General features: G+C 39.5%; 3 protein-coding genes and 1 long non-coding RNA gene across 10 annotated transcripts; 2 read left to right on the top strand and 2 right to left on the bottom strand.

Moving 5' to 3' along the window:
• Positions 1-110: 110 nt before the first annotated feature.
• LOC6498663 (histone acetyltransferase KAT7) lies at positions 111-16324 on the top strand. Of its 5 annotated transcripts, none has more exons than XR_006507449.1 (10): positions 111-473; positions 834-1353; positions 1412-2037; positions 2092-2249; positions 2314-2686; positions 5881-5986; positions 10391-10548; positions 10612-10707; positions 10775-11434; positions 14325-16324. XR_006507449.1 is itself a non-coding variant. In XM_032455194.2 (9 exons), the coding sequence occupies exons 1-9, from the start codon at positions 225-227 to the stop codon at positions 10889-10891; spliced, it is 2403 nt and encodes an 800-aa protein (XP_032311085.1). In that variant the 5' UTR covers positions 111-224; the 3' UTR covers positions 10892-16324. The 5 variants fall into 5 exon arrangements, 2 of the variants coding, with proteins under 2 accessions (XP_032311085.1, XP_032311087.1); XR_006507448.1 differs by having other exon boundaries at positions 10775-13980; XR_006507447.1 differs by having other exon boundaries at positions 10775-14115.
• LOC6498664 (dihydrolipoyllysine-residue acetyltransferase component of pyruvate dehydrogenase complex, mitochondrial) lies at positions 16282-19420 on the top strand. 3 transcript variants are annotated; one of them, XM_014906736.3, is made up of 7 exons: positions 16282-16464; positions 17030-17199; positions 17263-17658; positions 17895-18127; positions 18197-18545; positions 18607-18709; positions 18770-19420. In XM_014906736.3, exons 1-7 carry the CDS (start codon positions 16304-16306, stop codon positions 18897-18899), a joined length of 1542 nt encoding a protein of 513 aa, XP_014762222.1. In that variant the 5' UTR covers positions 16282-16303; the 3' UTR covers positions 18900-19420. The 3 variants fall into 3 exon arrangements, with proteins under 3 accessions (XP_014762222.1, XP_014762223.1, XP_014762224.1); XM_014906737.3 differs by having other exon boundaries at positions 16291-16464; positions 17263-17589; positions 17943-18127; XM_014906738.3 differs by having other exon boundaries at positions 16291-16464; positions 17943-18127.
• A 461-nt stretch (positions 19421-19881) lies between these two features.
• Positions 19882-22994, bottom strand: LOC6496853 (retinaldehyde-binding protein 1). The gene is made up of 4 exons (XM_001963236.4): positions 22858-22994; positions 22343-22627; positions 20255-20716; positions 19882-20194 (listed from the first exon to the last, which is right to left on the bottom strand). The coding sequence occupies exons 2-4, from the start codon at positions 22580-22582 to the stop codon at positions 20012-20014; spliced, it is 885 nt and encodes a 294-aa protein (XP_001963272.1). The 5' UTR covers positions 22583-22627; positions 22858-22994; the 3' UTR covers positions 19882-20011.
• Positions 22995-23747: 753 nt separating this feature from the next.
• On the bottom strand, positions 23748-25269 carry LOC123257403. The gene is made up of 2 exons (XR_006507450.1): positions 24186-25269; positions 23748-23956 (listed from the first exon to the last, which is right to left on the bottom strand). It is a non-coding gene; the product is annotated as an uncharacterized LOC123257403 (long non-coding RNA).
• Positions 25270-27528: the final 2259 nt, after the last annotated feature.

The raw sequence follows: 27528 nt of genomic DNA, 5'->3' as shown, positions 1-27528 counted from the left end.
TTGTTTTTAATACCATTTACTGAAATATACACTTTGTTTCTTTAAAATGAAGAAAGTATTATGAAAATGATTCAGTGTTGGAAAATACCGAACTATCCTTATGAAGCAACAATTTCTAGGTATTCATGCATTGACCAACATCTGGTCACACTTATCAAAACAAAACAACAAAAACCTTTTTGTGTACGAAAATTGATAAATTTTTTGTGCGCCCAAATAAAGAAATGCCCGTGGAATCCGGCAGTAGCAGCTCCGAATCGGGGAGCTCCTCCTCCAGCGGATCCAGCAGTTGCACGGACACCGGCAGCAGCTCGGATACGGATTCCAGCAGTGCGACGCCGGAGGAGAAGCCAACCCAGAACCCATCCACCAAAACACAACCCCAATCGCACCAACAACAAACCAATTCCGGCAATGCTGCCCGGCGGAAGGCTCCACCGGCCTCGACATCAGCCAACGAGGAGAAATCCAAGGAAAGTGACGACCTTCTAGGTCTCCGGGAAATAGCAGTCTACCCAGTTTGTTTCTGGAACCCTTCATTATTTATGTATACCCATTGTCAAGGATAATAATATGTTACATTTCCTATAACCTACGAAGTGTTTCATTTATCAGCTTGTCAAAAATGTATCCTTGACTAGGACCTTGTTTATTTTTCGCATGTAGTCTTCGTCTTCTTTGTATATCTCTTTATTTCTACTTGATTTCTCGCTCATTTCAAATGAAATTGATTGGACACATTCCAGATTGTTCCACGATGGATCTGGTATCTTTCAAATCTCCTCTATTGTTCTCTGAGTTTATCTGATTAATCAAAAATCTTATTACTACAGGTGGGATACTCCCTAACCGACGACGATGATGAGGACGAACCATCGGCGCCGCCCGCCAAGAAGACCTCTCGCACCCTCGGCAGTTCCACGGTGACGGCAGCAGCTGCAGCATCAGCGGCCAGGAGAAAACCGCCTGCAAACAAGGCCACTGGGAATCAGACCAACAAAGCCAATAATCCGCCGCAACGGACGGCGGGAAACACAAATCGAAATCATGCCAATGGCGAGGGAAAGAGGCCCTCGCTTTCATCCTCTTCGAATAGCACAGACGACTCCATGAAGATCGTGAAGAATGGTCGCAAGGTTCCCCTGAAAATGGCCAGCACTGTCAAGCCAAAACAGCAGGTTCGTGGAAAGCTCCCGCCGGCCAAGAAGAACGGAGGACCACCGCTGATGAGCAGTAGCTCCGGCTCAGAGAGCGGTTCCAACTCTGGGGACGAGTCGAGTTCGGTGAGTGACTCAGAGGGCAGTGATTCCAGCAATTCCTACAGTTCCCAGCCACCCAAAGGGGCTGCTAAAGGTAAGAGTACAAAACTATTTAATTTAAATAAAAATAATATAACTTTTTAACTTTTTAGGAAAAAAACCTGGTCCTTCCAAGCTCCAGAACACTGACAGCGAGGAGGAGCGCAAAGACAAAGCCAATCCCATGAGGAAGCTCACCAGATCCCTAAGCATGCGGAGATCGAAGCAGCAACCCAAACTGGAATCGGATACCGATTCCGATGGCGATCTGGACGACGACAAAACACTGATCTCGAAAAGTCCAACCAAGAAACCAGCAGTCCCGAGTCTGAACAGCACCAAGAGCAAGGTGAAGAAGGAGTCCATCGGGATCAGCAGTGGCGTCCTGAGCGTCATCAAGTCCCGGCCAGTGTCGCCCATAACACAAACGGAAAAGAAGTGTCCCATCGAGGGCTGTGACTCGTCCGGTCATTTGAGTGGCAATCTGGACAGACACTTCTTGCCGGAAGCATGTCCCATTTACCACAACATGTCCGCCTCGGAGTGCAAGGAGAGGGCCAACGAACGGAAGCTGCGGAACGAGCAGCGCCTCAAGATGCCCGTGAATATTGTTACGGCTCCGGGAAACCAGCACAACAATGCCAAGACCCTGTCACCCGAGCAGAGGGAGTTCCTAAACAAAATACGCGAATCGAGAGCCAACTTTCGGCCGGCAAACAATAATTTCCTGGACTCGAAGGTGGGTTTTTAACAAATATTAGACATACATCTCATTATAACTCTCTCTAAACAGGTTAAGCTGGAAAAAGACTGCACGGATGAGGACCGTGAACCGAATCTGTCGGGCCTGGTGCCCGACTACGATCTGCAATTGTTCAGGGAGGCCCAGGCCCAGGCCTCCGAGAGAATAGAGGACGAACTGAAGGATCTCCCGGTGGGCAAGGGCATCAAGTGAGTGACTTTTATCATCTCTCTTTAAGCATCTCTCAAACCCCTTTTCATGCTAATCCCTTAGGTACATCAGCATGGGCAAGTACAAGATGAAGGTATGGTACCAATCGCCCTATCCGGATGACGCCGCCCGCCTCCCCAAGATGTATATCTGCGAGTTCTGCCTGCGCTATCAGAAATCCGAGACGGGCATCAAACGGCACGCCCAGAAATGCGTTTGGCGGCATCCGCCAGGTGATGAGATCTACAGGAAGGGCAAGCTCCAAGTGTGGCAGGTGGATGGGAAGCGTTATAAGCAATACTGTCAGCATCTCTGCCTCCTGGCGAAGTTCTTTCTGGACCACAAGACTCTGTACTACGATGTGGAGCCGTTTCTTTTCTACATTATGACACTGGCGGATGTGGATGGATGCCATATTGTGGGTTACTTTAGTAAGGTGAGTGGATAGGATAGTTTTAAGGATATTTGGTAAGTATTTAACTTAAAAATGTGTTTTTAAATTCGAACTATTATCCATCCTCTACTCCTTTTAGATTGAGAAGATTCTCCACTTCCTTATTGCTATATAATTCCGCCAGAATGTCCCAACATCAAATTGAATAATAAAATTTTACAGTTTTATGATTCTTTTATGTCTGGAGACAGGATGGCAGGGAGAAGTGAGTCCTGTCCTGGCTGGCTCCGGGTTTTCAGCCACAACCCATGTACGGTACATATGTATATGGTTATATCCAGATCCAGACAGTGGCCCTGCCTTGACCATCCCCACCAGATGATTTTTTCCTCTATTTTTTTTCATCCTTTTTTTTTGTCAAAGTTTTCGGGTAAATAAGCAACAGACAGTGGAAAGTAGAGACAGAAAGAGAGAGAGACCGAGCTACGGTTTCTTGACCTCCCCCCTTGATGAATATACGGGTCCGGATACATTTACGGCTCAGTCAGTACGACCACCACCCGTACTCCGCCCCATTTTCAGTTTACTGCAGAATGCAGAAAGTTTTTCGGGCGCTGCCAGAGACTGGGTCTGTGTTACAAATTGCGCATGTCGTTGCCCGATGCTGCAGCTCCCAGCTTCCAGCTCCCAGCTCCCTGCTGCTGCTCCTGCTCCTGCTCCTCCCAGCCGCTCCTTTGTGGCACCTCCAAACTTTGGCGCAGCAGCATCATCCCCTCCATTCAGGGAGAAGGAATTTCGGAGCTTCTACACATACTACTAGTCCTGCATATATTACGTTTATGCCCAGGCTTTCATTCATCTTTGGGGCCCGTTGCCAGAGTCCTACTCCCAATTTGCATTTGTTTAGGGAATTTTTAGGTAAATTAAATAGTTAAGTGAATATTTTGTTCATTTTTGATGAGAGGGAAGGGAGGATTATTTTTTATTTTATTTTTAATTGAAAGGCAATAAGGAGATTACGGGAATCATAATTGTATCTTTAACTTTTTAAATTGAAGGTACTGTAGATACTCTACTATATATTTAGATAATTTACTGGATAAACTCTACTACTTTACTAGTTAAGATACTTTACTTCACCATAAAGTATCTGTTAGATATGTTTATGATTCTAAAATATTTAATTTACAAATTAGTTTAAAAAATATTCATTGTGTTTATTCGGAGATAATTATTATATCTTTAACATATTAATATTTATTTTGTATTTTTATAATTTTACTTTATTCAGTTTCTCTTTTGTGATATATATTTAGTTTCTGTTCTTAATCAATATTTAACATTTTAACTATCTTTTAATAGCAATCTTACTTATCTTCTTATAGTAATTTAATAATAGTCTTCTAGTAAGATTTATTATTAAATAATTTTATTAAAAATTTATCATTTAATTCAAAGACTATTAAAAAAGACTATTATCATTTAATTTGTATTATTTTTATCATTTATTAGGATTTAATCATTTTATATTAAATTTAATATTGAATCCTACTTTACTCTTTACTTTACTTTATTATTTTTCTTTGCTTTTTTTTTAGTTTTTATTAATTTATAATTAATCATAAAACTTACCTAAAGTTTCAAGCACAGACTTATGACTTTTAAATCCATTATTTAAATTTTTTATTTATTTAAAATTTATTTTTATAAAAACATGATTAGATTCAGATTCTGAAAGATTCTTTTAATTAGAAAATCCTAATCCTTGATCCCAAATCCTATTTCCAAATTCAGGCATCGTGTAAACCCAGTAACGTCCCAGCCCCCACTTCCGGCAGTGATAATTTTCGGCAATCCTTTGTCCTCCTGGCAGTTAACCTCCAGCTCCCCGACTCCCCAGCACTGGGCCCAGACAGCAGCCAGACACCAGGTCCTGGAGCAGGGAGGCGACTGGATTCCCAGTCAACCAGCAGGAGGATGGCTGTCAGGACACTCTACTTCCATACTCGGATGCTGTTCTGTATTTTTGGGGGGAACGAGGAGAGCTGGACTCCCTCGAGTCGACACGATTGAGGTCGTGTACCTCTGGGCCCAGGTCCGGGATTTGGCATCTGCTGCGTCTGCGACTGCGACTGCGACTGCGCCTGCTCCACAAAAAGCCAGTTGCCCGGGACAAAATACTGAATCCCCGGCCAGGTCGGGCTGGGTCGGGTCGGGGGATCTGACTGGGGAACAAGGACTTCTCTGGTTCTGTTTCTGCTTCTGCTATGTGGCTGCGTTCCCAGACATCCAGGCAGACAAAGGAAAAATGAAAAACAAAAACCAGCAGAGACAAAAAAAAATCTACAAAGGGAAAAATGAAAAATCAAAATGAAAAGCCCGCAAAGTACATAAATGTATTTCCGAAATTGTAGCCAGATTTGAGAGAAATATGAGGGCGTGTTCCGGATATTTTTAAGGATCAAGGTTCTAGATTTATTTTTTAATGAAATGAGATATTAAAAATTAATTAAAATTACTCAAATACCCCCAAAATACTACTCTAGATACTAGATTTTAAATTAAAATAGTCACCAAAAGTATCTCCATAAAATGAATCCTTGAATCCTTGACTCCCCCTGACATCGTATTTTTGGCAATGACCGTGGCTAGAATTGGGGGCGTGGCAGTGCCATCCATGTCCATATAAGAGTTGAGTCCTGACTTCTGTACATATCCCGATCCCCCAGCCATTAAGTTCCTGCTCCAGCTATGTGCGTATGTTTATATTATTTACGCACAGATTGCTCTCTCTTTCTGCCCCCATTGTGGCCATCTCTTTCGGCATTATATAGCCATCTCTATCGGAGTGTCTCTGGTGCTACTACCCAGTCTATCGATTCGTTTCATTCAGCTGGTCATTGAACTGCCGAAAAAAGCCAAAAGCGACAGATGAATGTTGCCATCCAGCCCCCCAGTCATCCAGTCACTCCGAAAGGATACCCTCTAGTTACCCCCGCTTCCTTTGTCTGGAAAATGTCTGTCTGATCCCCCAGAACCCGGATTTTTCGAATCATCCACATCCTCACACTCCCTTCGTCTGCCATTGTTCTTAAGTATTTGTTATTGATTCCATTTTAATAATATTTAAACTTAACCTTGTCAGAAGTGACTTTGTTTACTAATTTTTTAAACTTAAAATATAGTTTATATATAAATTGTAAAATAATTTAATTTGATTTCTTCTGTCTTTGCAGCATATTCCCTTTCTTCAGGAGAAGAATTCTTTTTACAATGTCTCCTGTATTTTGACATTGCCGCCATATCAGAGGAAGGGCTACGGGAGGCTTCTCATCGACTTTAGTAAGTTTTCTTTGTCTTTTGATTATTTATTTTTAAAATTAAGTCTATAAAGAGACTAAAACAGGGAAAAATTTACATTAAATTTGTAATATAATTATAATAGTAGTAAAAATAATAATGGGGTTATTGTGGAGGATGGTTCTTTAGGGTTTTCGTCCCTACTATTTATGTCCTTATTTTATATCCTTGGAACTTTTTAACCAAGCCTTTGACTTTCCTACAACACTGACTTGTTTTCTTATTATCTTACTACTTCTTTACTATTTTACTTCTTTACTTTTTACTATTATTACTATTATTTCTTGATAAAAAAAACATCTACAATGAAAATTAGCCTTTAATAATAGGAAATAGACTAAATTTAATAGGGCCTTTTTTCCAGATTTTTAGAGATGTCTAAGGATAGTAGTCTTATAGTATTAGAGTAGTAGGGAAGCAGAGTCTTATTAATAGAAATATTAGGAATACTAATAAATATAAAAATATATATAAAATAATTATAGGAAAATCCATTACAGTTTTTGAAATAAGAATTTGAAACATTTCTTCAAAATCCCCTCCATATTTCAAAGATATAATATTGATCTTTGATCTAAAAGTACTCAGAACTCATTGGAGAGCCTGAAAATGCATTGATTTTTCAAAATATTATATTATTTTGAATAGAAAACCTCTTTTGATTCAAAAAACAAACTGCTCTTTGGGGGTGGGGAGTCTTATAGTATTAAAAAACTATATAAAAGTATAATAAAGTCCATAAAAGTATAGGAAATGAGATTTTAAAACACTTCTTAAGCTATACAATAAAAATCTCCATCTTAGTTCAAAGACTTGATCTTGATCTTTGATCTTAAAGTATTCAGAGCTCAATGAATAACCTGAAAATTCTCTGAATCTGATTTAATAAAAATTGCAAATTAAAATTCAGAATAAAGATCTCCTTCAGAGTCTCTGTTTTTTTCCCCCCAATAAAAATAAATAAATAAATTTAAACGCAAAAAGTTATCAATTGGATGAGGAGGCTGGAATTCCAATGAAATTGAGCTTAAATGGAGGGGCCAGTTAGTAATAGTATATTGGCTTCTAAATAATGAGCCACTAAAATTTCATCCTTTATTGGTTCTTCTTCCTCTTCTTCTCTGAGTCACAGGTGTGTACATATGTTGGTGTGTGTGTGTGTTTGTTGGTGTGTGGCATCTTGCAGGTGTGTGAGAGCCATAATCATCGTTGCATGAGAAAAGCCAAACATGCCAGAGACTTTGGCTCAGCTTTCCAATTGCATTTCTCCCCTCCCCCCTCAGTTGCCGACTCTTTGTCTTCTTCTTGCTCAGGTGCAGAACATGCAATTTCTGCATCAATTAAACACACACACACACACATACACAGACATATATACAGGTGGAATTGAAAGATCGCATAAGTAATTTTTTAGCTGCAACGAAAATTGTTTAAAATTAATCCAGGCGAAAAGACAACAGACAACAATAAAAAAAATATAATAAAAAAAATCATAAAAAAAGAAGGAGAAGAATTACCCTGCAGCAGACTGGTGAGAAGAGTGGGCTGGAATGGGCGGCATGGAAGACACAGAGAGGAGCCGCACTTGAGTCTTGAGTCATACATCGCCTGGCTTGAATGGCGTCAGCGGCAGCGTCAGCGTCAGCGCCAGCAGCGAAGCCGGCAGAGGCGACTACGATGGTTTCTATGTAAAGTCAATACATGCAATGCGGGTGGGCAGGGGGGTGGGTGGGTGGTTAGCAGGCAGGTAATGAACGAACGAACGAACGAGAGAGCGAGCGAAACGACATTGACCTTACACACACACACACTCACACGCATAGACACTTACATGTAAAAGCTACTGCCGGCCGGCAAAAAAAAAACAAAAAAGTAATGGTCAAACAAAGAGAGGGAGAGAACAGCTGGATAGACGGAGGAGAGAGAGGTGCACATAAACTTAATAATGTACAGTAATATATCTCTTTCAATTTAATTTAACGGTTCACTTAAACTTCATTAGATGTTCCAAGAATCTAAGAGAGAGATTCCTAAGATGACCTCTAATCAAAAAAAATTCTTTGGAATTAAAGTATATAATTTTCTCTCTGTGTAGTCAGCCAGCGTGCAAATCATTTTCGTCATCATTAACTGGAATTGGTTATTTTGCACATGGCAGGTGGCAGAAACACTTCCAGACAGCCAGGGGGTTAACTTAACCCACCAAAATCGCCCCAAAAACCCACCAAACCTTGACTCCCCTCCCCTCTTAGACATGTGTGTGTGAGCAGGATAGTCATATACATATATATAGCCATATATCGTTTATGTCCAGGTGTAATAACTGCAACACGCAAAATGCAAATGAGTTAATAAAAATGAAAAGGGTTGCAGCACAAGGGTTGCCACCTACTGCATTAATTAAAGAAACTTTCGGCAAACTTTTCTACAAACGAACAAGAGCGAGCATGTTGCCAAAAATATTTGCGACGTGCCGCTTCAAGTTTTTCTTTTATCTTGTTTAGACTTGCGGGAATGTCGAAAAACCCCCAAAAAATTGAAAATACAGTCAGACATAGCTAAGGAGGTCTGTGTTTAAAAGAGTAATATTTTAATATCTTAAATTTTTTTATTATTATTTTACTTAAAACTTCTAAATTAATAGATAAAATATCAAAATTATTTCCTAAATTACTTTTAGCATTTTTCATAGCCTACTTCTTGGCAATATTACGTATACGCTATGAAATCCCAACTGATCTTATTAATATTTTATAAATTTTTCCGGTTTTTGGACGTTAGACTGTAACTGAAATTTCCCAGACACAACAACACCAGAATCAGAAACAGCAACAAAAACAAGAACAAGAACAACTGTTGGCGGCAGACAACAAAGGTCAGGACAGGTCACAATGAAAGGGCGTCGTCCTCTTTGGCGAGCACAAAAGAGCGAGTTACGGTTAGACGGCTCTCTCTTCACCAGTCCGCTTTCTCTCTCTCTCGCTCTTTCTTTTCGCACTCTAGTCTCGGCTAGAAGAAAAAAAAATAAAACATAGAAATAATAATTAGAGCCTTGCTAATTTGAGTTAAAGTTGCATAGGCTGCCCGCCACCCCACCCCCGCTCCTGCCCGCACATTTGTCGTGGATTTTCATTCTTTAACTCATTACTGTTCGTTCGCAGCGCCTGTGGCTATGCAACAACAATGTTGCTGCGTCAGCGTATGCGAATGGGAATGCGAATCAAAATGGATCGATAAAGTCGTCTCGACGTTTCCACTCATCCTCCTCCGCTCCTTCCGCTCGTTCCTCTCCATGTCGCGTCTCGCGTGGATTTATCGCGGCGAGAAGGGGGCGTGGCAGGGAGACGAGGCGAAGTGCGGCACAAAGAAAATCAAAGTGCCACCCGAATGCGCCCTCTTGCGGCCAGAAGTCGCAGATTAAGCAGGATGGGGGGATCCCCACAAAATGCATAAAGCACACAGGCACAGTGGAACAAAAAATGAAAATATTAAACAAAAAATTTTTAATTTTTTTCCTAAGATCAGTTATAGAGTCTTTCGTCACAAAAGTTAGTTTTATAATTTTTGAGTGGTAATAACTATTTTTTGACCATTGTGGCAGCTTTTTCTGCCATCGCTGCCTGTGTGCGTTCAACCCTCCGCTCGGCCAGTCAGCAGGATTCTTCTCCCCGCCAGTCTTCCAGTCGCTCTCCTTGAGCCTCCTCAGCTGTGTGTCTGCCGTCTGCAGTCTGCCATTAAGTGTGTCCTGCTCTGCTCTTCCCAGCTCCTCTAGCTTGGTCCTTCTCTCCAGTTCTTCTCTCAAAACGGTTTTTTTCCCGAGCCTGCCTCAGTGGATTTTGTGTTGTGTCCTCGCTCTCGTCCTCGTCCTCGTCCTTACTTAGCTGCACTCATTGTTGCTGTTGTAGCTCCTTTTCCTTCCACTCTCTCTCCCCTTTCTTCTTACGTTTTGTTGTTGTTTCTGTTATCTAGAGACGGGAATTGTTGCTGCCAGACGGCTCTAGAATCCAGAATATCAGCATTTTTTGGGGTGGGTCCTTTTGGGGTGACACTAGCGTTGGGTTGAATGTACGCCAGAACGTTGTTTAAATGCGAATCCTGTCTAGACACAACACTCACACACACACTTGGCCGAGCACTCACGCACACACACACACACAAAGGCACCGAGGAGGGCGGACCCAAAGTTGGTCACCATAAATAATACGCCGGAACTTAAGGAACTCGAGTTGCCACTATCTGTAGCATACTTCTTGGGGTACCTTTTAAACTGGGAACCAAGGATGGGCCAAAAATGGTTCACTATCGCATTATATTTAAGATAATAAGTTAATAAATTAATGAATACTATAACTTAATAAATTAATGATAAATATTATTATTTTTCAGGCTATTTACTGACACGCGTAGAGGGCAAAATCGGATCTCCGGAGAAGCCTCTGTCCGATCTGGGACTCATCTCGTACCGCTCCTACTGGAAGGATGTCCTTTTAGACTATCTGTGCAATAGATCGGGAAACTCGCTATGCATCAAGGACGTCTCACAAGTAAGTTTAATATATATTTAAGGTAATACTTTATTTTTTATTAATTTATATTATATTTTTTAGGAAATGGCCATATACTCTTATGATATAGTCAGCACTCTCCAAGCCCTTGGAATGATGAAATATTGGAAGGGAAAGCACATAGTCCTTAAAAAACAGGTGAGTTTCTGAAAATAACCGAATTAATTTAAAAGAATTTTACTAAAATTGTATCCCTATATCCTAGGATGTCCTTGACGAGTATGAGGAGAGGGTTAAAAGAAGAGGAACCTTCCCGAAGATCGACGATTCTTGCCTCAGATGGCAGCCATTTATCCCCGTACAGCCCACGGCATCGCCATAGCACCTCGGTTGGAAGCATGCCAGGGCATGCTTTGCGGATGCCGACGACGAGTCCTTGGATATGAAGTCCTGATTTTAGAAATTTTTTTTTAACCGTAGTCCGAATGCAATCTTGGTGTAGCGATTTTACTTTAATTTTACAAATATTTATACCTAAGCGGAAAGGATATATGGCATGTCCTGGCTGAAAATAACCTAGAAAATAGTTAATATTCGAAACAGCAATACTTTATTACACCAAGCTACAAGACAATGGGATGTCTGTGTTTAGGAACTTTATGCCAATATTTTTATTGTTCTATTTTTTAATACTGTAAGGCTAAAGTATTTGTAAATGAATGTCTGTACTTGTTAGTAGATCTATTAGCAATAATTAGTAACCTAGGTCCTTAGCAAAAATTCTCAACAAAAACAACAAAAATTTAAGAAAATTTATGATAATATACTCTCGGATTACGATCAAAAGAACTTTTGCCTTTGGACTGGAGATGCTTTCGTCATCGGGGTACATGAATCATGTCGGTGCTTGCCGCAAGGAAGAGAGGTGAGTCGCAAAAGGCGCAAAAAAAGTGCACACGTCCGGGGCAGGGGGGAGGCGGAGAGACGAGCGCATTGACATTGTCGCTCTGCCTGGGAGAGACAGGTAGACCCGGTCGGGTGGGGGGCAGTGGGGAAGGGCCCCAGACAGGATGCACAGGGGGCGGGGGTTGGCCAAAAAACATACACATGCATTCGAGCAGAGCGAGCGAGAGAACAGCAGTCCACGGCAAGCAAGACGGAGAGAAAGCTTGCTGAAAAGAGAGAACCGTGGGCAAAATCAAGAAAACTACAAGGAAAATTATTCATTTACAATTTCTTTGTTAATGTTTTTATTTATAGGTACTCTTATGCTAAATAATATTCTTGAAAAGTATTATGCCTTCGCATTTGTTTTGTTATTAAGTAATTTAAAATTTCCTTTTTTTCCTTGGGAATAAATAAATGACTAGTTGATTAATATATAGTTCATGCGTCACAAAAAAAAAATTATAAATATCAAGATTTTTATTTAAATGGAATATTCTAGATAATAAAACCTATTTACTTAAATGTTTACGTTTTTCTTTTAAATCTTATATTTATTCTCTTTTTATTATCTTTTTTATGGCTAATAAATTCCGAAAAAATCTCGTGGTTTTTCATTTTGTTTATTTTATGACTAAATCAACAAACGTATCCCACTGTTCGAAGCTTTTTGTTGCAGTCTGTCTGCTGGTAATGCAGTTTTATAACAAAGGAACCCGAACGAGAACTGGCGAATGTATATACAGTGAAGCCTCTTAAAAAGATGTAAAGTTCATTTAAAAATTTAAAATATTTATTTGTGGTCAAAAACTCAATATTCTTAATAGGGGAGGTTTAAACTAAAAAGATTAATATTAAGATATAATATAAATATGAACACAATATAATTTTTAAAACAAAATTTAGATTAATATTTTGTATACATAACTTTTTTTTATATTTTAAAATGTAAAACAAAATTTATTATTTATTTATTTAATAGTTGTAAAAAATATCGACTAATTCGAATGACTACTGTACCCACACATGCACTTCACTCTCCTTGCGTGTGTGTGTGTGTGTGTGAGTGCACATGCATGTTGGTGAGGAAGAGGAAGCAGGAAGCAGAGGCAGCAGCAGCAATGGGCCCCCCCTGAACGACGGCGCCACTGTGCGAGAGAAACAGCAACAGACAAAGACGAAAAGGGGAGATATTTCGCTGCCGACGCCGTCGCCGGCAGAGACGTCTGCGAATAAAATTCGCGCTTTTGGCTCTTGATTTGGCACAGACATTGAGCATTTGATCGCCAACTGCCGGCAAACGCGGTCCGGTTTCGCTCTCTCATATTCCCCACCAAGTTCCAAGTGTTCCTCTTTTGCCTTTTGCCTTTGCCTTCGCCTTCACCGACTTTGGTTTATCTCTGTCGAGGAAAATCGGCCATAGCCCATAGCCATATAGTCATATAGAGTCATAGTCATAAAAGCCAGACATTTTCTGGCCTTTCGCACAGTTCATTTTGCACCAAATGGGAGACAACAACCAGCCGATGAACGAAGAGAGCGAGCAAATAATGGCCAAAAAGAAATTCACAAAAATTATTAACATTACTCGCGCGTGAGTGTGTGCGTGTGAAGGTGTTTTGCGCGTGTGTGTCTCTTCTAAAAAGCCAAAAAAATGCAACGGAAGTTGTCTAAAAAGAAAATAAAGTTTAAACGGAACCGAAACATATTGTGAAATTCGAGGAAGAGAGAGAGAGAAAAAGAGAAGAAATGGAGGAGGCGACACACAGTCCAACGTGGTTTCTGGAACTTCTGGGTTTTTTCTTTCTTCTTCTACTACACTGAAAAGGAATTAAAGCACTGAATCTAAAAAGAAACTGATGAAGAGCGAAGAAGAGGTTCTGGTTATTTTTAGAATTTTGATATCACAAGGCAGCAGCAGCTTTTTTTTCGCTACACTACAAGAAAAAAATGACGCAAATGTGTGTGTGTGTGTTGGTAACCACATGATTCTACATATTTCCATATAACCCCCCCACACTCACACACAGACAGTCTGAACTTTTTGTCGCTCAAATATTAATTTTAGACAGTAGGTTGGTTCTTTTTTTTTTTTTCTTTTTTATCCCCCAGACAAAGCTCACATGCTCGCCACAAAGTTTTTCTCGCCGTGTGCGTGCGATCAAAAAAGCGAAAAAAAAGTTAGCTTTATATCACTTTGTTCCTCGGCGGCTCAGGGTTAAGGGCAAACGAGAAAATCAGCGGCTTGATCAGAAAAAAAAAAAAAAAAAGCATGTGCTGCACTTTTGCAGCACAGAGAGCGAAGACACCCACACACATACACACACTAAGCTGTCTGAAATTTGAGGTTAGGAATGCCCCACCCAAGCAATGGCTGCTCATTTATGTACACACACACTTGCATACATACATATATATACACATATATATATATCGCAGAAATTCGCAATTATTCACAGTCCAAAGCTGTTGGCGATCGTTGGCTGTTTTATGAGGCAAAGAAAAACCCGAAAACCATCCGAAAAGGTAGTTAAAAAAAAAAAAGAAATACTTTGCAAAAATTTTAATACCAGACACAAAAGAGAATTTGCAAATGTGGTAGAGGCACGTGTGTGTCTCTTGGCTTGATTGTATTTGTGAGCGATCACGCACGTAGCTTCGGTTAGTAACAAGCAGAGAAGAAAAGAGAGAGAGAGTCTGCCAAAGAGGCAAGTCTCTCTGTGTGTGTGTCAGAGAGAGCTTAAAACGCCGGTTCTTTTTTTTTTTTTGTGACGCTCTCTCTCTCTCTCTCGTTTTTCTACTGTGCTTCTTGTCTTTTTCTTTTTGTCTTTTTTTTGCATCTTTCATTTCCTTTGCTTGTTTCTTTACAGCGTTTCAAATTTAGAATATCAAGGGTCTGGTCTGGCCAGCACAGAAGCTATATAATAATAAAAAAAATATAGTACGCGATTTTTTGCAAAGAATTCTGAATGAAATGTAATAACTCGCCGCCCGATGACGTCACTACAAAAAGGCACAGACGGGGGGCTATGTGGTCATTAGCACTCCGTGTTCCCAGTTTTCAGTTCTCTTCGCTGTTCGCCGTTCATATGACTAATTTTGGCATTGTTATTGCATAAAATTGACGAAGAAGAAGAACAAAATATATATATAATGTGTGGCGTCGCATGAAGTCATCGGGACAACTACACTGGCTGGCATACTACATAACCCGGAGAGATCGTTAACCTTAAAGCTGGGACACAATACAAGGCACAAGGTCGTTTCCACCTCAACCCTCTCGCTGGAGCGCTGGAGGAGGCGTCCGCCATTTGCTGCACTTCGGTTGCCAGGCGGCCCGAACCTCTGTCTCTCCCAACTTAAAACCTGAACTGGGCTTGGCTTTTATTCTTTTTTTTTATATATCTACATCTTCAACTTCAAGTCCAGCACTCTCCAGTCTCCTACCTTGCGCGCTAATCAGTGACCGGGGCTGGTTTTTGCAACAGTCAGGTACCTGAAGTAGCGCGCGTGGTGGCAGACATATATCCGCCATACAAAAGTATATAATGCAAATCCTTCAGAAAATCCCACTCGAATATGTGTATTTTTGAGAAATATGTCTCCCATGTCTATTGTACTTCATCAGGTGCTCTGGTGTCCACCGTAACCCGGCACATGTTGAAGTACACTCAATATGAGGCGAATGTCAAACGAAGAGTTCTAAAAGTGATATTAAACCATTAATGTAATATAATTAAATCTATTTTGATGAATAAAAATATTAAAAATTGTAAACTTTATTCATAATACATCTTTTTGGGACTGGAAGCTCTATATTTTGTTAAAAAGTTTAAAAAAAAGTGGGTATTTTCCTACATTTCTTCAAAGTTTTCCATTAAAAGGGCCTTAAAATAAAGTATTTAAAAGAAAGCTTATTATTATAGAATTTATCAAATTATTTGGTCATTAACTTCAAAAGATTAATTACAAATTTATTCATAAAAATGTCTAAAAGATCTTCATAATTTATTTTGAGGTCTCAACCACCTGATCCGATTTCTAAACAGGTTGTGTTTAAAAATACATTTTTGGTCTGGAATAAATATAAACAAATCGTTTATCAATGAGTCAATGTCATTTGAACTTCTGAAAGTTTAGATTTTAAAGAGAAAGTTCAAAAACATTTGATTTTCTTTCAATTTCTTCCGAGAAAAGTTAAAAAGCTTGGATTTTGATTAAAAATTAACATAGTTTTAAAACAGGTTATTTACTATCTTATTTAGATTTATTGATAAATGACTTTTAAATAATTATTTTGTTTTGTAAGAATATAAATAAAAAAAGAACAGCTTTAAAATTTTAAATATTTCTCAGTTATCCTAAGGGAAAAATGCATAATACCCCCATCTCTATGCGATAGCTATCGCAAGTTTTTTCAGTACAAAAGTGTGGCCAGCTTAAAGCGCATTGATATTCAATGAACATTGAAGCATTGCTTTTTAAAGCAAAATTTATAGGAAGTATCTTTATCTAAATTTTTCGTTTTATCCAATGAAATAATTAGAAGACTTGCATGATAACGAGCTTTTTAAGCCTTCCGTGGTATGCCCTGGTATTTTTGTTTTCAAATACCCGTACTGCGGTATTTTTTGGCGTTCCGGCTGCGTTCACACTGACCTACTGGTAAGGTCGGCATAACATTTATTTTATAAATTTTCGACTTTGCCGTTTTTTCGATTCGATCTATTGACAAAATTCCATCCGGAACGTGCCGCCACGCCACAAAACGCCAATCTGCAGGATAACGATCAAGTGTTAGACCAACGGGGATAGAGTTTCACGGAAGGACATTGCCAAAATACCGAAGATGCTGCGATCTCTGGCGAATACACGAAACGAATTCGGAGCCCTGCGCTCTGTGCTCCTCCGATCGAATACCGTTAGCTCCGGCCGCAGATCCGGCGCCAGCTTGGGCGTCCGTGCTCTTAGCTGCCAGCTGAACAATTCCCGGAATCTCCATAGTATCAGGTAAAAAATCCTCCCCCGTCGTTGAGGTTAGAAATGGTTGTGTAATATTGCAAAAATGCGTACACTGCAACGGAATTACTAGATGCCACATCCCCCTGGGGGGGATGGGAGCAAGTGCCATATGATTGACAGTCCCGTGTTCCACTACTTAGCATCCATCAGTATGTATTCCAATTAGTCGCCTATGTGCATGCGTTGTGCGTGGCTAGTTGCTGATTTGTTTTATGGCCAAGGTCGAACACACGCTCCTATATATCGCATGATGCGTGATAGCGCCGCCGCTCCGCTCGCTCACTCGTTCTGTGAGCTGATAACCTGGAAAATTACTGTCTAGGCCAATTGGTCACCTTTTTTTTGGGACTTTGTTTACATCCTATGCGTGTGTGATTGAAAGGTGTAGAGGTGTGTCTGTGTGTGTGTGTGTAAACAACAACAAACAATCAGCTGATTGATAGGCCATAAATTATAGAAAAATTTATTAAATTGGGTAACATTTGTGGGGATAGTAGAACAATACTCTTTCTAAACTTTATTTAAAATTTTATTAATTTTAAACGAATTCCAGGTCTAATCTTACCCCGCCAAAGCCCCTGACAGCATGGAGCTACAACTTTGCCCGCGCCTACGCCAGCCTGCCAGAGCACATGAGGGTGCCACTGCCCGCCCTCTCACCCACCATGGAGCGCGGTTCGATTGTCAGCTGGGAGAAAAAGGAAGGCGACAAACTCAACGAAGGTTACTAACCACTTTTCTCTCCAAAAAAAAACAAACTAATTTCCACAAAATCTACACTTTCAGGTGACTTGCTGTGCGAAATCGAGACGGACAAGGCCACCATGGGCTTTGAGACTCCCGAAGAGGGTTACCTGGCCAAGATTCTCATCCCTGGCGGCACCAAGGACGTTCCCGTTGGCAAGCTCCTGTGCATCATCGTTCCCGATCAGGGCAGTGTAGCCGCCTTCAAAGATTTTAAGGATGATGGACCTGCTCCTGCCGCCGCTGCCCCACCTCCAGCTGCTCCGGCAGCAGCTCCTGCACCAGCAGCGGCACCGGCTCCAGCCCCAGCTGCTGCTCCAGCACCCGCCGCACCAGCACCCGCTCCAGCCGCTGCCCCAGCTGCAGCAGGTACGGGCCGCGTGTACGCCAGTCCGATGGCCAAGAAACTAGCCGAGGCACAACAGCTGCGTCTACAAGGTTGTTCAATCCCAACTAATTCCAATCTCACAAGTTGTCCACCTCTTTATTTTACATTCCATTTCCAACGCTTGACTAACTATTCATTGCGAATCACCTTCTGTGATGGGAGAACTTTAAATTCTCGGCTAGTTCATGTTCCATCCCTCCCGTCATCACACCCACTTTGTATTGCGTTCTCCTTTGTCGTCCCTCGTCCATATGTTATGTTACTAATCCGCGGCTTTTGTGTGCAGGCAAGGGCAGTGGAGTCCATGGCTCAATTAAATCTGGTGATCTTGCAGCCCAGAAATCGGGGGCCAAGGCCGCTGCTGCCGCTCCTGCAGGCCCCGCTCCTCCAGCACCAGCAGGAGCTCGCTACCAGGACATCCCGGTGACCAACATGAGGGCCATCATCGCCAAGCGCTTGCTGGAGTCCAAGACACAACTGCCTCATTACTACGTCACCGTTCAATGTCAAGTAGATAAGGTGAGTAATTGACAAAAATCACTAAAAAATTTAAATTATAAACCATTATTTTTATAATTAATATTCCAGTTGATGAAGTTCCGGGCTCAGGTCAACAAGAAGTACGAGAAGAAGGGTGTCCGTGTCTCCGTAAACGACTTCATTATCAAGGCCACTGCCATCGCCAGTCTTAAGGTGCCCGAGGCCAACTCCGCATGGATGGGCCAAGTGATCCGGCAGTACGATGACGTGGATGTCTCGGTGGCTGTCTCCACGGACAAGGGTCTCATCACACCGATTGTCTTCAATGCCGACCGCAAGGGCGTCATTGAGATTTCCAAGAATGTCAAGGAGCTGGCCGGCAAGGCCCGGGAGAACAAGCTGAAGCCACAGGAGTTCCAGGGCGGCACTATCTCGGTGTCTAATCTGGGAATGTTCGGTAAGAGTCCAATCTCTTTAACTTGAGTTCTTCTTTAATGTAATTTTAAATTAAATTTTAGGTGTTAATCAGTTCTGTGCCGTAATTAATCCCCCGCAATCGTGCATCCTGGCCATTGGAACCACAACGAAACAGCTGGTTGCCGATCCCGACAGTCCAAAGGGGTAACTCTACCCATAAACTATTAGTTTCTAGTACTTATCATGTCCTTTGATCCTTTATAGCTTCAAGGAGGTCAACCTACTGACCGTCACCCTCAGCGCTGACCATCGGGTAGTGGACGGCGCCGTGGCTGCCAGGTGGCTGCAACACTTCCGGGACTACATGGAGGATCCAGCTTCAATGATACTCTAAGCAAACGGCACCCGGCACGAATCAACATATGTAGGGACTCCAACGAAAACATTAGATGCTGGCCTCGGTTAGGCGGGGATTTTTTGGTCGACATAAACTAGATGGACGTGTGGATTCAATTCGGTGTTAATATATATATACGTTAAATATGTGAATTTTTACGATTGGTTGGCCATCCTCATTGCAATATTGGCAGTCTCCGATTTTAGCACTTGCATAAAAAAAATATACCTATATTTATAAATTTAATTGTGTAAAGTTCGATGTAGTTAGTGCCGATGGCCACGCGGCATCGCTGCCATGATTGTAGTACACTCAAAAAAATGAAACTAGCATGATATTTACATTACTCACAAAGCTGTAAATTTCCGAGATAAACATACACATTATGGAGAGAGCGTATGTTTCGATCGAATATGTTGAACATGATCGACTAAAAAGACGAAAGTAACTAGTTGAAAGTCCAAAGACGCGTTGAATAAACCCAAAACACACTCACATGTACTAGCCAATTCATAAAATGCTGACTTTTATTTGGTGTTAGTAAGTGTATACTTCCTTTTCGAATCACAGGAAGTAACTTAGACTCGAGTAGATGTTTGAAAACTGGAGGATTTCTTGTTGAAGTGGAGTGGTTCCGAAAGTGGTTAGATTTCAGGTGGAAAGTACTCATACGACACGTGGTACAGAACAGGATATTTATTTCTTTTAAGATCTTTCAGTTCATAAGGGGTTACTAGACTTTATTTTGAAAGTTAATAAATATAATATATTATAACAAGTAATAATTATATTACCAGACTGCAGATCCGGGGTGGCAGTTCAAAAATTACGTATACGACCTGTAGCCAGCATTGTTAAAATTGAAGCATTGAAGAACTGCTTGCTTTTTAAAAAGTATCTGCCTAAATGAAATTCGTAGAACAACTAATTGCCCTTAACTTTCACTAAAAATTAAAAAAAAAACCTTTCACCTTTGGTCTATGGTATTATGTAACTAGTTTATTGCCAAAATGTTACGAACTAAGCAAACACAAGTCGCAAGTATTTACAAAAAAGTTAAACTAATGTCAGTTGGAGGTGGATGGGTGGTTAGGATCACCACTGGGCAATCACCACTGGGCGGGACCCAGCTGGCTCCACTCGGCCACGTAGGCGGACTGCTTCTCCAGGGCGGTGATCCACTCCACGCCGCCGTAGTCGATGGCGGGCAAGGTGCCCTTGTAGTTGGCGGGCAGGACGGCGGGGTCGAGGAATTTGTGCAGGGACTTCATGTCGCTGCCATGGAAGTGCATCTACAAGGGAGTCAAATAGTTAATATATTTGAAAATAATAATATTTTATGTAAAACTCACCCTCTTGTTGAGCTTCTCCTTGACGAAGGGCTTGAAGAGCGACCAGACCATGTTGAAAATGAAGGGCTGCTTCACAAAGTGCACCTCCTTCATGCGCAGTGGCATCGCCTCCTGGATGAAGGTAAGCAGTCGCTTGGAGAAGCTTGGGGACAGGGCCTTCACCTGCTTCATCGCCAGACCATCAAAGTCCATGATGCAGACCACACCACGCACCTGGGTCTCCTCCTCCAGCTGGGCGGCAATGTGTACCATGTAGAGCATACGGAACATATCGTCGCTGGAGACCTCGCTCGGGTCCCACAGCTTTCCGCAGTTGACGATCAGGACACGACGTCCCTTCTGGTCGCAGTTCTTCAGGACATTGATGACACTGCCCTTGACGAACTTCTCCCGGACGTGCTCCACCAGGAGTCCTCGCACCAGAGCGGCATACTCCTTCCGGAAGGCAGCGGTGGTCTTCATCTGGAAGTTAAATTTCAGGGGAAATTATTGGATGACTCTCAGTAGTTGGAAGGAAACATTTATCAACTTATGACATAAGATTCCCCCGATAAGGTTTCGACCATTGGCCAAGACAATAAAGTGGCCATAAAAGCTATGCGATGCGGCTTCCTATGATGATAAATTATGAAATGGCGAAGGTTCGATTTATAATCTGACTCCACCACGTCATCTTGGCAGTTTCTCCACAAAGGAGGGGACATTGTATTACTAAATATATAAGTATATAAGTATTCATTGGACGAATCCGATCGGATCGGAATCAGGTCCGCTTATCGGCGGATTCTCTGCCTGGTCAGCGGGTTCAAAAGCAAAAGTTATCAGCACCAGGTCTTGTTGTTCCATAGCTGATCGTATGTTCTCTGGTTTATAATATCCCATATATCAGCTTACCTAGACCAAGTATGAGGTGGCATTTTTTTTCCCCTGAACTCTACTTGTAATAAATTCAAGTGTTTGTTATATGAATACTAAAGTTTTAATGGCTTTAATAAATAATAAACAAAATATTAAGCTGTTTCTTGTGGTATTCTTAGGCTTATCATATAATCCTATTGGACCTAAATCTGAACCCCTCTTCAAAAATACACTTTCTCTATATGGCCCCTGGTTGAACTTTTAAGGTTAAAGACCCCATTTTTTGAAATTGTTCTAATGTCCGATGTTTGCTGATAGTAAGCTGGACGAGACAACGTTCCAAAACATTTGATTATCTCTCGAGTTCTGAACAAAAATATGAATTCACTGGCCGGCGTTGATAAGCCGAGTCGTTGGGTCTTGTTTCTAAGGCGTCCGGTCGATCTAAATGCCAGAATGAATTCCAATAGTCTTACAGATGCATTATGTATTGAAGTATTGAGGGACAAAAATGGAACAGAGTTGAGATCATTCTGGGGTTGGATTATGATTTCAGACTTCAATTTCATCATTGATAAGAGGAGGGGATAAAAATATTGTATTCAAAATATTAAATAGTAGAATCTATTGAATAGATTGAGCTTCAATCTATCTACTAGTCAGGCTTCTATCTCATCTTTAATGAACTCTACTAGTCATTTTAAAAACTATAAATATACAGTCTTTGTTCTCTAATAGAACCTATGTTTCATCATTAAAAATAAGTCATATTATAAGTAATATTATAAGTCATATTATTAAAGTCATATATTAACTTTTCATCTTTTTAGATATAGTTAATTTTTTGTCCTTTTTCATGAAACCCTTTTCGATTTTTTCTTTTTTGTCTGATATTCTGTATTCTGATATATCTTTTCTGTTAAAGGACATCTAAAAAATTCGAAGTCTAAATAGAACTTTACTTTGTTTTTTAAGAAGTTTTGTGGATAAAACTAATATATTTATAAATCTTCATAAATGCTTTTTCATAAATCCTTATCCTTTGAAGAAGTTTACTTTAAAAATGATCTTTTATAATTCTCTAATAATGGTTTAAAAAAAAGAACTTAAATTTAAAATAATTAAATCATATTCTTGCCTGAACCATTTAAAATTTAGCTAAACAATAGAATATTTTATACACTTTTAAAATAATATTTAAAAAATGACTATACTATTAAAATGACTAACCTTTTCCAGAGCTCCCTCGGGATAAAAGTGGCAGGCGCGCAGGAAGACTGTGAGGAAGGCATCGTCGTCCTTGTAGTTGAGCTCCGGGGTGGCCTGGAGCAGCTCGCGCAGCTTCTTGATGGCCTCCGCCTTGACCTCCTCCGTTTCCCGGAGCTCCACCCGGGCGATTTCCACGGTCTCTGGCTTGAGATAGCCCAGGCGCAAGTTAAACGCCTCCTCGCTGATATCGTTGGCAGCCATTATGTCGTCTTATTGTTTTCTTTTTTCGTCGATTAATTTCGGGGCCTGCGTGTTCAAATTCAAATTCAAATTTAAATTCCAATTCGAGAAATGCGTTTTGTATTAGTTTTCTAAATCACACTGATTGCCATTTGAAAATTGCAATTTAATGGCCCAGCACTTTCTGTTTGTTTATCGTTTTTTTTTGTTTTTTTTTTTTGTGAATGGGTTGTTTAAACAATCTTCCAGAATTAAGCCATGATTGGTAGTAATTCCTTAAGTTTTTTTTTATTTACCTAAGGCGACTTCTAACGATTTTCACTGTTGTGGGTTTTTCAGAGTTCTTGATTCGTACTTCCTCGCGGCTCGTTCGATTCGAGTCAACTGAATTTCGGTTTGCATTTGGAAACCCTTGTGAGTTAACTTCTATACTATATATACATATATCAGCTACGACAGCTACGACGGAGGCTTCGGCGACTTCGACTTCGACAGCGGCGTTGGCGTTTGGCGATAAAAAAAAACGACAGCGACGTTGGCAGAGCCGATCGCTGGCGTCTTGACTTGACTTCCATTTCCATTCCTTATCTGCCGGAGCTACAAAACAGAACATAGTCCAACACAAAAGCCAGCAAACCCTATTCAGAAAAAAAAGGTCATCAGTGCGGCTGTCAATTACCTTTACCCTTAAACCCCAATGATCTCCAAGTCCGTAGGCCTCAAAGCCAAGTCTGAGCTGCGATTTTTGAGCCATTTCGTCATTGATCGTGATGTTTACACGCTCACCAAGTCTTGAACTCTAGCCAGCCTTGCCTTGCTCCATCTCCCTCCCGAGCACGTAATAAAAAAGTCAAATTTGTCAAAAATAAATATATATATTTCAATTAAGTGCCTTAAAATAAAAAGGTTAAGCCAGCCTATTGACAGCGGAAGCCTGGCCGCAGTTCATAAATCCAGTCATAATAGTCATGAAGCTTTTAAGATAACACCAGAATGGGAGGATCTAAGAGTACCCTGTAATAGAGTTTAAGGTTACTATTTTGGGGCTTAAGATAGTGCTTTAAAAAATGTTATTTTTTTTTTTTTTTTTAACTGAAAAGTAAGTGTTATTGTAATATTTTAGTAAAAATATTTAAAGAAATCAGACTCATTTTATGTTATAATAGCTTAAGTTAAAGTCCAAAAATATTAAACATAAACTAAGTTTTTTTTTATTACATCCAGACATAGTTTACTATTTAAGATACTAATTACAACCTCATCAGACCCGTTTTTATTAAATTTCTCAAAGGGTATCGAGAACCACTTTCGAGTAAAGTCCAATATGAAATTCTCGAGTGATAACAGCTCCCAAAAATATTCTGCTTCTAGGGTTATTATCGAATTTTTCTTGTACTGCTGAAAAATAGAGGTGTTAACAAAAACAACAATAACTATACAGTGTAAGGAAATTCTAATCAGAACTCATAATCCTTATCAGTAGAGCAGCGCTGTCAGCGACGAAGTGAGCAGAGCAGCTGGCAGCGCAGTCTTCGATGACTTGAGAAATTCTGGTTGTGGGTGGTGGTAGGTGTTGGGAGGTGGGTGTTGGGTGGCAGGTGAATCTTTTGGCGCATTTTCACACCTTTACGGGGCATTGAATCGGATCGTGAATCGGCGATCGGCGATCGTAGTCCGTTATCATTGTTGGCCACTTTTGTTGCTGCATTTCATATTGTTATTACTGGAACGTGTTCGGTTCTTTGTTTTGAAACTCATGTCCCAAACACAAAACCACTTTTTTTTCACTAAAGTCGATTTTATACGTGTTCTTATTGAAATACAGTAGTCTATGGCTAAAAAGAAAGTATAAGATTTTGACTAAAAAATTAAGAAAAATAATTATAGAGGAGAGGGTTTGAAGTACGGGGTTTAGGAAGTGGGAGAGGGTTTGGGAGTGTTTTAAATTAAATTAAATTTAAAATAATATTTCTTGTTTTAATATTTATTAACCCCTTTCTTAATAATACTACTGTAGTTTTTACAGTTTTATTCTCTACTTATATGGTGTAGTCATAGGGCAAAGTCTGCACCTTCTGATATGGTTTGTTGTTGGAACTTCGACGTCGTTTTAGTCGTCAACCCCCTTGCTATTGTTGCTATTATTCCTTTGTTGATTGCTTGTTTTTTTTTATTGTTTTTGATTTTGTTCAAGTATTTAACGTGTTTTTGTTATTGTTACTCACTTACTTATTTGCTATTTAGTTGCCGAGCGTATTAATTCATTCTTTCCATTTTTGTTGTTTAATTTGCTATTGGTGCTGCATCAGCTGGTTTATCGAGCTTCTGTTTTTTTCACTGTTGATGTACAATTTAAATATGTGTGTTAAAAAGATAACACTCTAACATGTATATTATTTCCAAGTATTGGTATTTGAACTTAATTTGTCGAAAAAACAAACAAAAACGAAAGATTTGATCAACAAACTTATCTCTAAGCAGGAACAGCTGTTGAAAAGTGATTTAAGAAATTCGAAAACAAATATTGAGTATTTTAAAATTTTACTTAATAGCTATTATTATTAATTTATAATCTGTGTAAAATTTATTGAGGATATATGAAAGGCCATGACTTCAAGTCATGATATTCCCTCCCACTTTTTAATCGTAGTTATATATAGCATAGATCTTATCTCAAGCACTTCCACAAGCATTTCAAAATACAATTTTTAACCGGCTTTTGTGGCATTATCAATCGCTAAATATGGCACCTTAAACGCTAATCTTTAGATTAGCCAAGTATACATAATACTTAGATTCTATGGCTTCCGTCAAAAGTTGATAAAGCGAAACCCCCCTAGCCCAGAACTATTATGGATGATAAAAGTCATATACCAGTTACCAATTAAGATAAACTAAGATAGTTAGCCTCTGTCTATCTGGAGAACTTTTACCAACAGTTCATTGAGAAATCAGAGATTGAACTTTGCCAAGTAAGTCAAGTAAGATATAGATACAGATATTGCAATCAAAAGAAAACACCTGCAGTGCACAATTTCGAAATTACAGAAATCCATTCTCTCCACCAGACAAAGTTTACTTTATTTCGTATATATCTCGCTGATTTCCCCGCTCGACTTTGAGCCTTTAGTAATCGCTGACGTCGGAAGTGCAGAGAACTCATGGAGCCCCATGGAACAAAAGTCAACAAAAGTGTGTCATTCGTTGGGAAATATTAGTCCAAAGAAAACATTTACTAGGGAAAATCATGGATGATTTATCTGAAAATGGATTTTTGGAAACTGTTAGGCAAATATCATTAAAAGTGGGTAAAACTATAGATATTATCTACTTTTTGGGAATGAGCAACAACCTTGCCTTGTCATAAATATTATTCCGAAATATTTTAAGTGACTACAGAGAAGGTTAAAGCAAATATTGCAGGGGGAATATTTTTATAGTTGCCTTGTCAGTTATGGTTGTTTTGAGTTCCAAGTCTACTCCTAAACGCCTCAAAAGGTTGTTAGAAATTGTGGAAGAAACATTGTTAAGGTTCATATCACATTTAATTTAAAAAATACAATGTAATTTATAATTTTAAGTACTCCCTGAGGGAGTCTCCCTCCCTTACTTTTTCAAGCAATGCATAAAACATGGATAACATTGCGTATACGTAATATTTTGGAAAACAAATTTCTTTCCTATAATTATAAAATTTTAAAGGATAATTTGTTAAGGTATCCTGAATTTCTTCTTAATTTCTTAATTAACTATAAGTGGATATTTTAACCATTTAAGAAATCCAACCACCCTTGCGTATACGTAATGTTCCTTACAAATTTCACCTTTTTGGGCAAATTTCCTTAGCTTTATATAATAACATTAAGTAATTAATCAACAAGTTATTTGGCTTCAATACATGGCCATTATCTTTATGACAGCAAGGCGTTCGTTTCCCCCGCATACTCGTACTACAATATTTTTATTGCTGCCATTATTTAGATAACTCAGCTGGGGAAATATTTTTAATTTATCAGCCATCCAAAACCCGGCTATGATAACGAGAACGGTGTTTGAATAAAAAAAGAAAATTGCAAGCATGGCAAAGAATGAAACCAAAAGAACTGGCCAAGAACAATTACGATGAACTTCACCCGATGGCCTTCAAAATTGGCCTAAGAAAGTTGCGAATTCCAGTGTTTCGAGTGCTGCAATCAGCAAAATATGAATCGCGGTAAAAAAATGCAAAAAAACTTTGAAAATTATTCAAGCGTGTCTAAAGTTCACCCCCCAGGGCTTCTGTTCATTGCTAATTGATAGATTAACACGGCCCGATATCTCCTGGCTGATTAAAAAAACCAGTTTATTGTTTCTGTTGGCAAACATAATCGAACCGTTAAAGTGGCTTGTAAATGAGAGCTTTTTGAAACTTTTTAAGGGTTCGTTTCATTGATTTTTCAAGCAAAGCTTTGGGGAAATAAGCAGTGTTGGGAAGTTTTCTATTTTATTTGAAAAATGTTTTTAAAAAGTTTTGAAGTTTGTATCAAGAGGTTTTATTTTAATATTTTATTGCAAATGAAATGTTCTATCTATAACTCTATTTTGGCTATGATGATATAATCTTATTATATCAATATTTTATATTCTGTTTATTATTTAAGCTTTAGGATTTTATTCTTCAAATGTGTTTATCGTTAGCAATTAGTTTAATAATATTTATTTACATTTATGTATTGGTAATTTGATTTTAAATATTATGGCAGGAAAGAAAACTATACTATTTACTATATATTTAATATAGTTCTCATACTAAGAAGATTACTTCAGATTTAAGCTTGTCTTATTTTTAAACAGACTTCTATATTTTCTCAATAAAAAAAGAAACAAAATCATAAGCTTAAAGCTTGACGTGTTTTAATTTAAATGTCTTGTATTTCAAAGCTTATATTGTAGTGCTGGGTAAGACCTTCGAGCAGAGCTTTTATTTC

This window comes from Drosophila ananassae, chromosome 3R (assembly GCF_017639315.1).
Source record: "Drosophila ananassae strain 14024-0371.13 chromosome 3R, ASM1763931v2, whole genome shotgun sequence".
Lineage (NCBI taxonomy): Eukaryota > Metazoa > Arthropoda > Insecta > Diptera > Drosophilidae > Drosophila > Drosophila ananassae.
The sequence above is the reverse complement of the archived record's forward strand: the minus strand, read 5'-3'. Positions and strand labels throughout refer to the sequence as shown.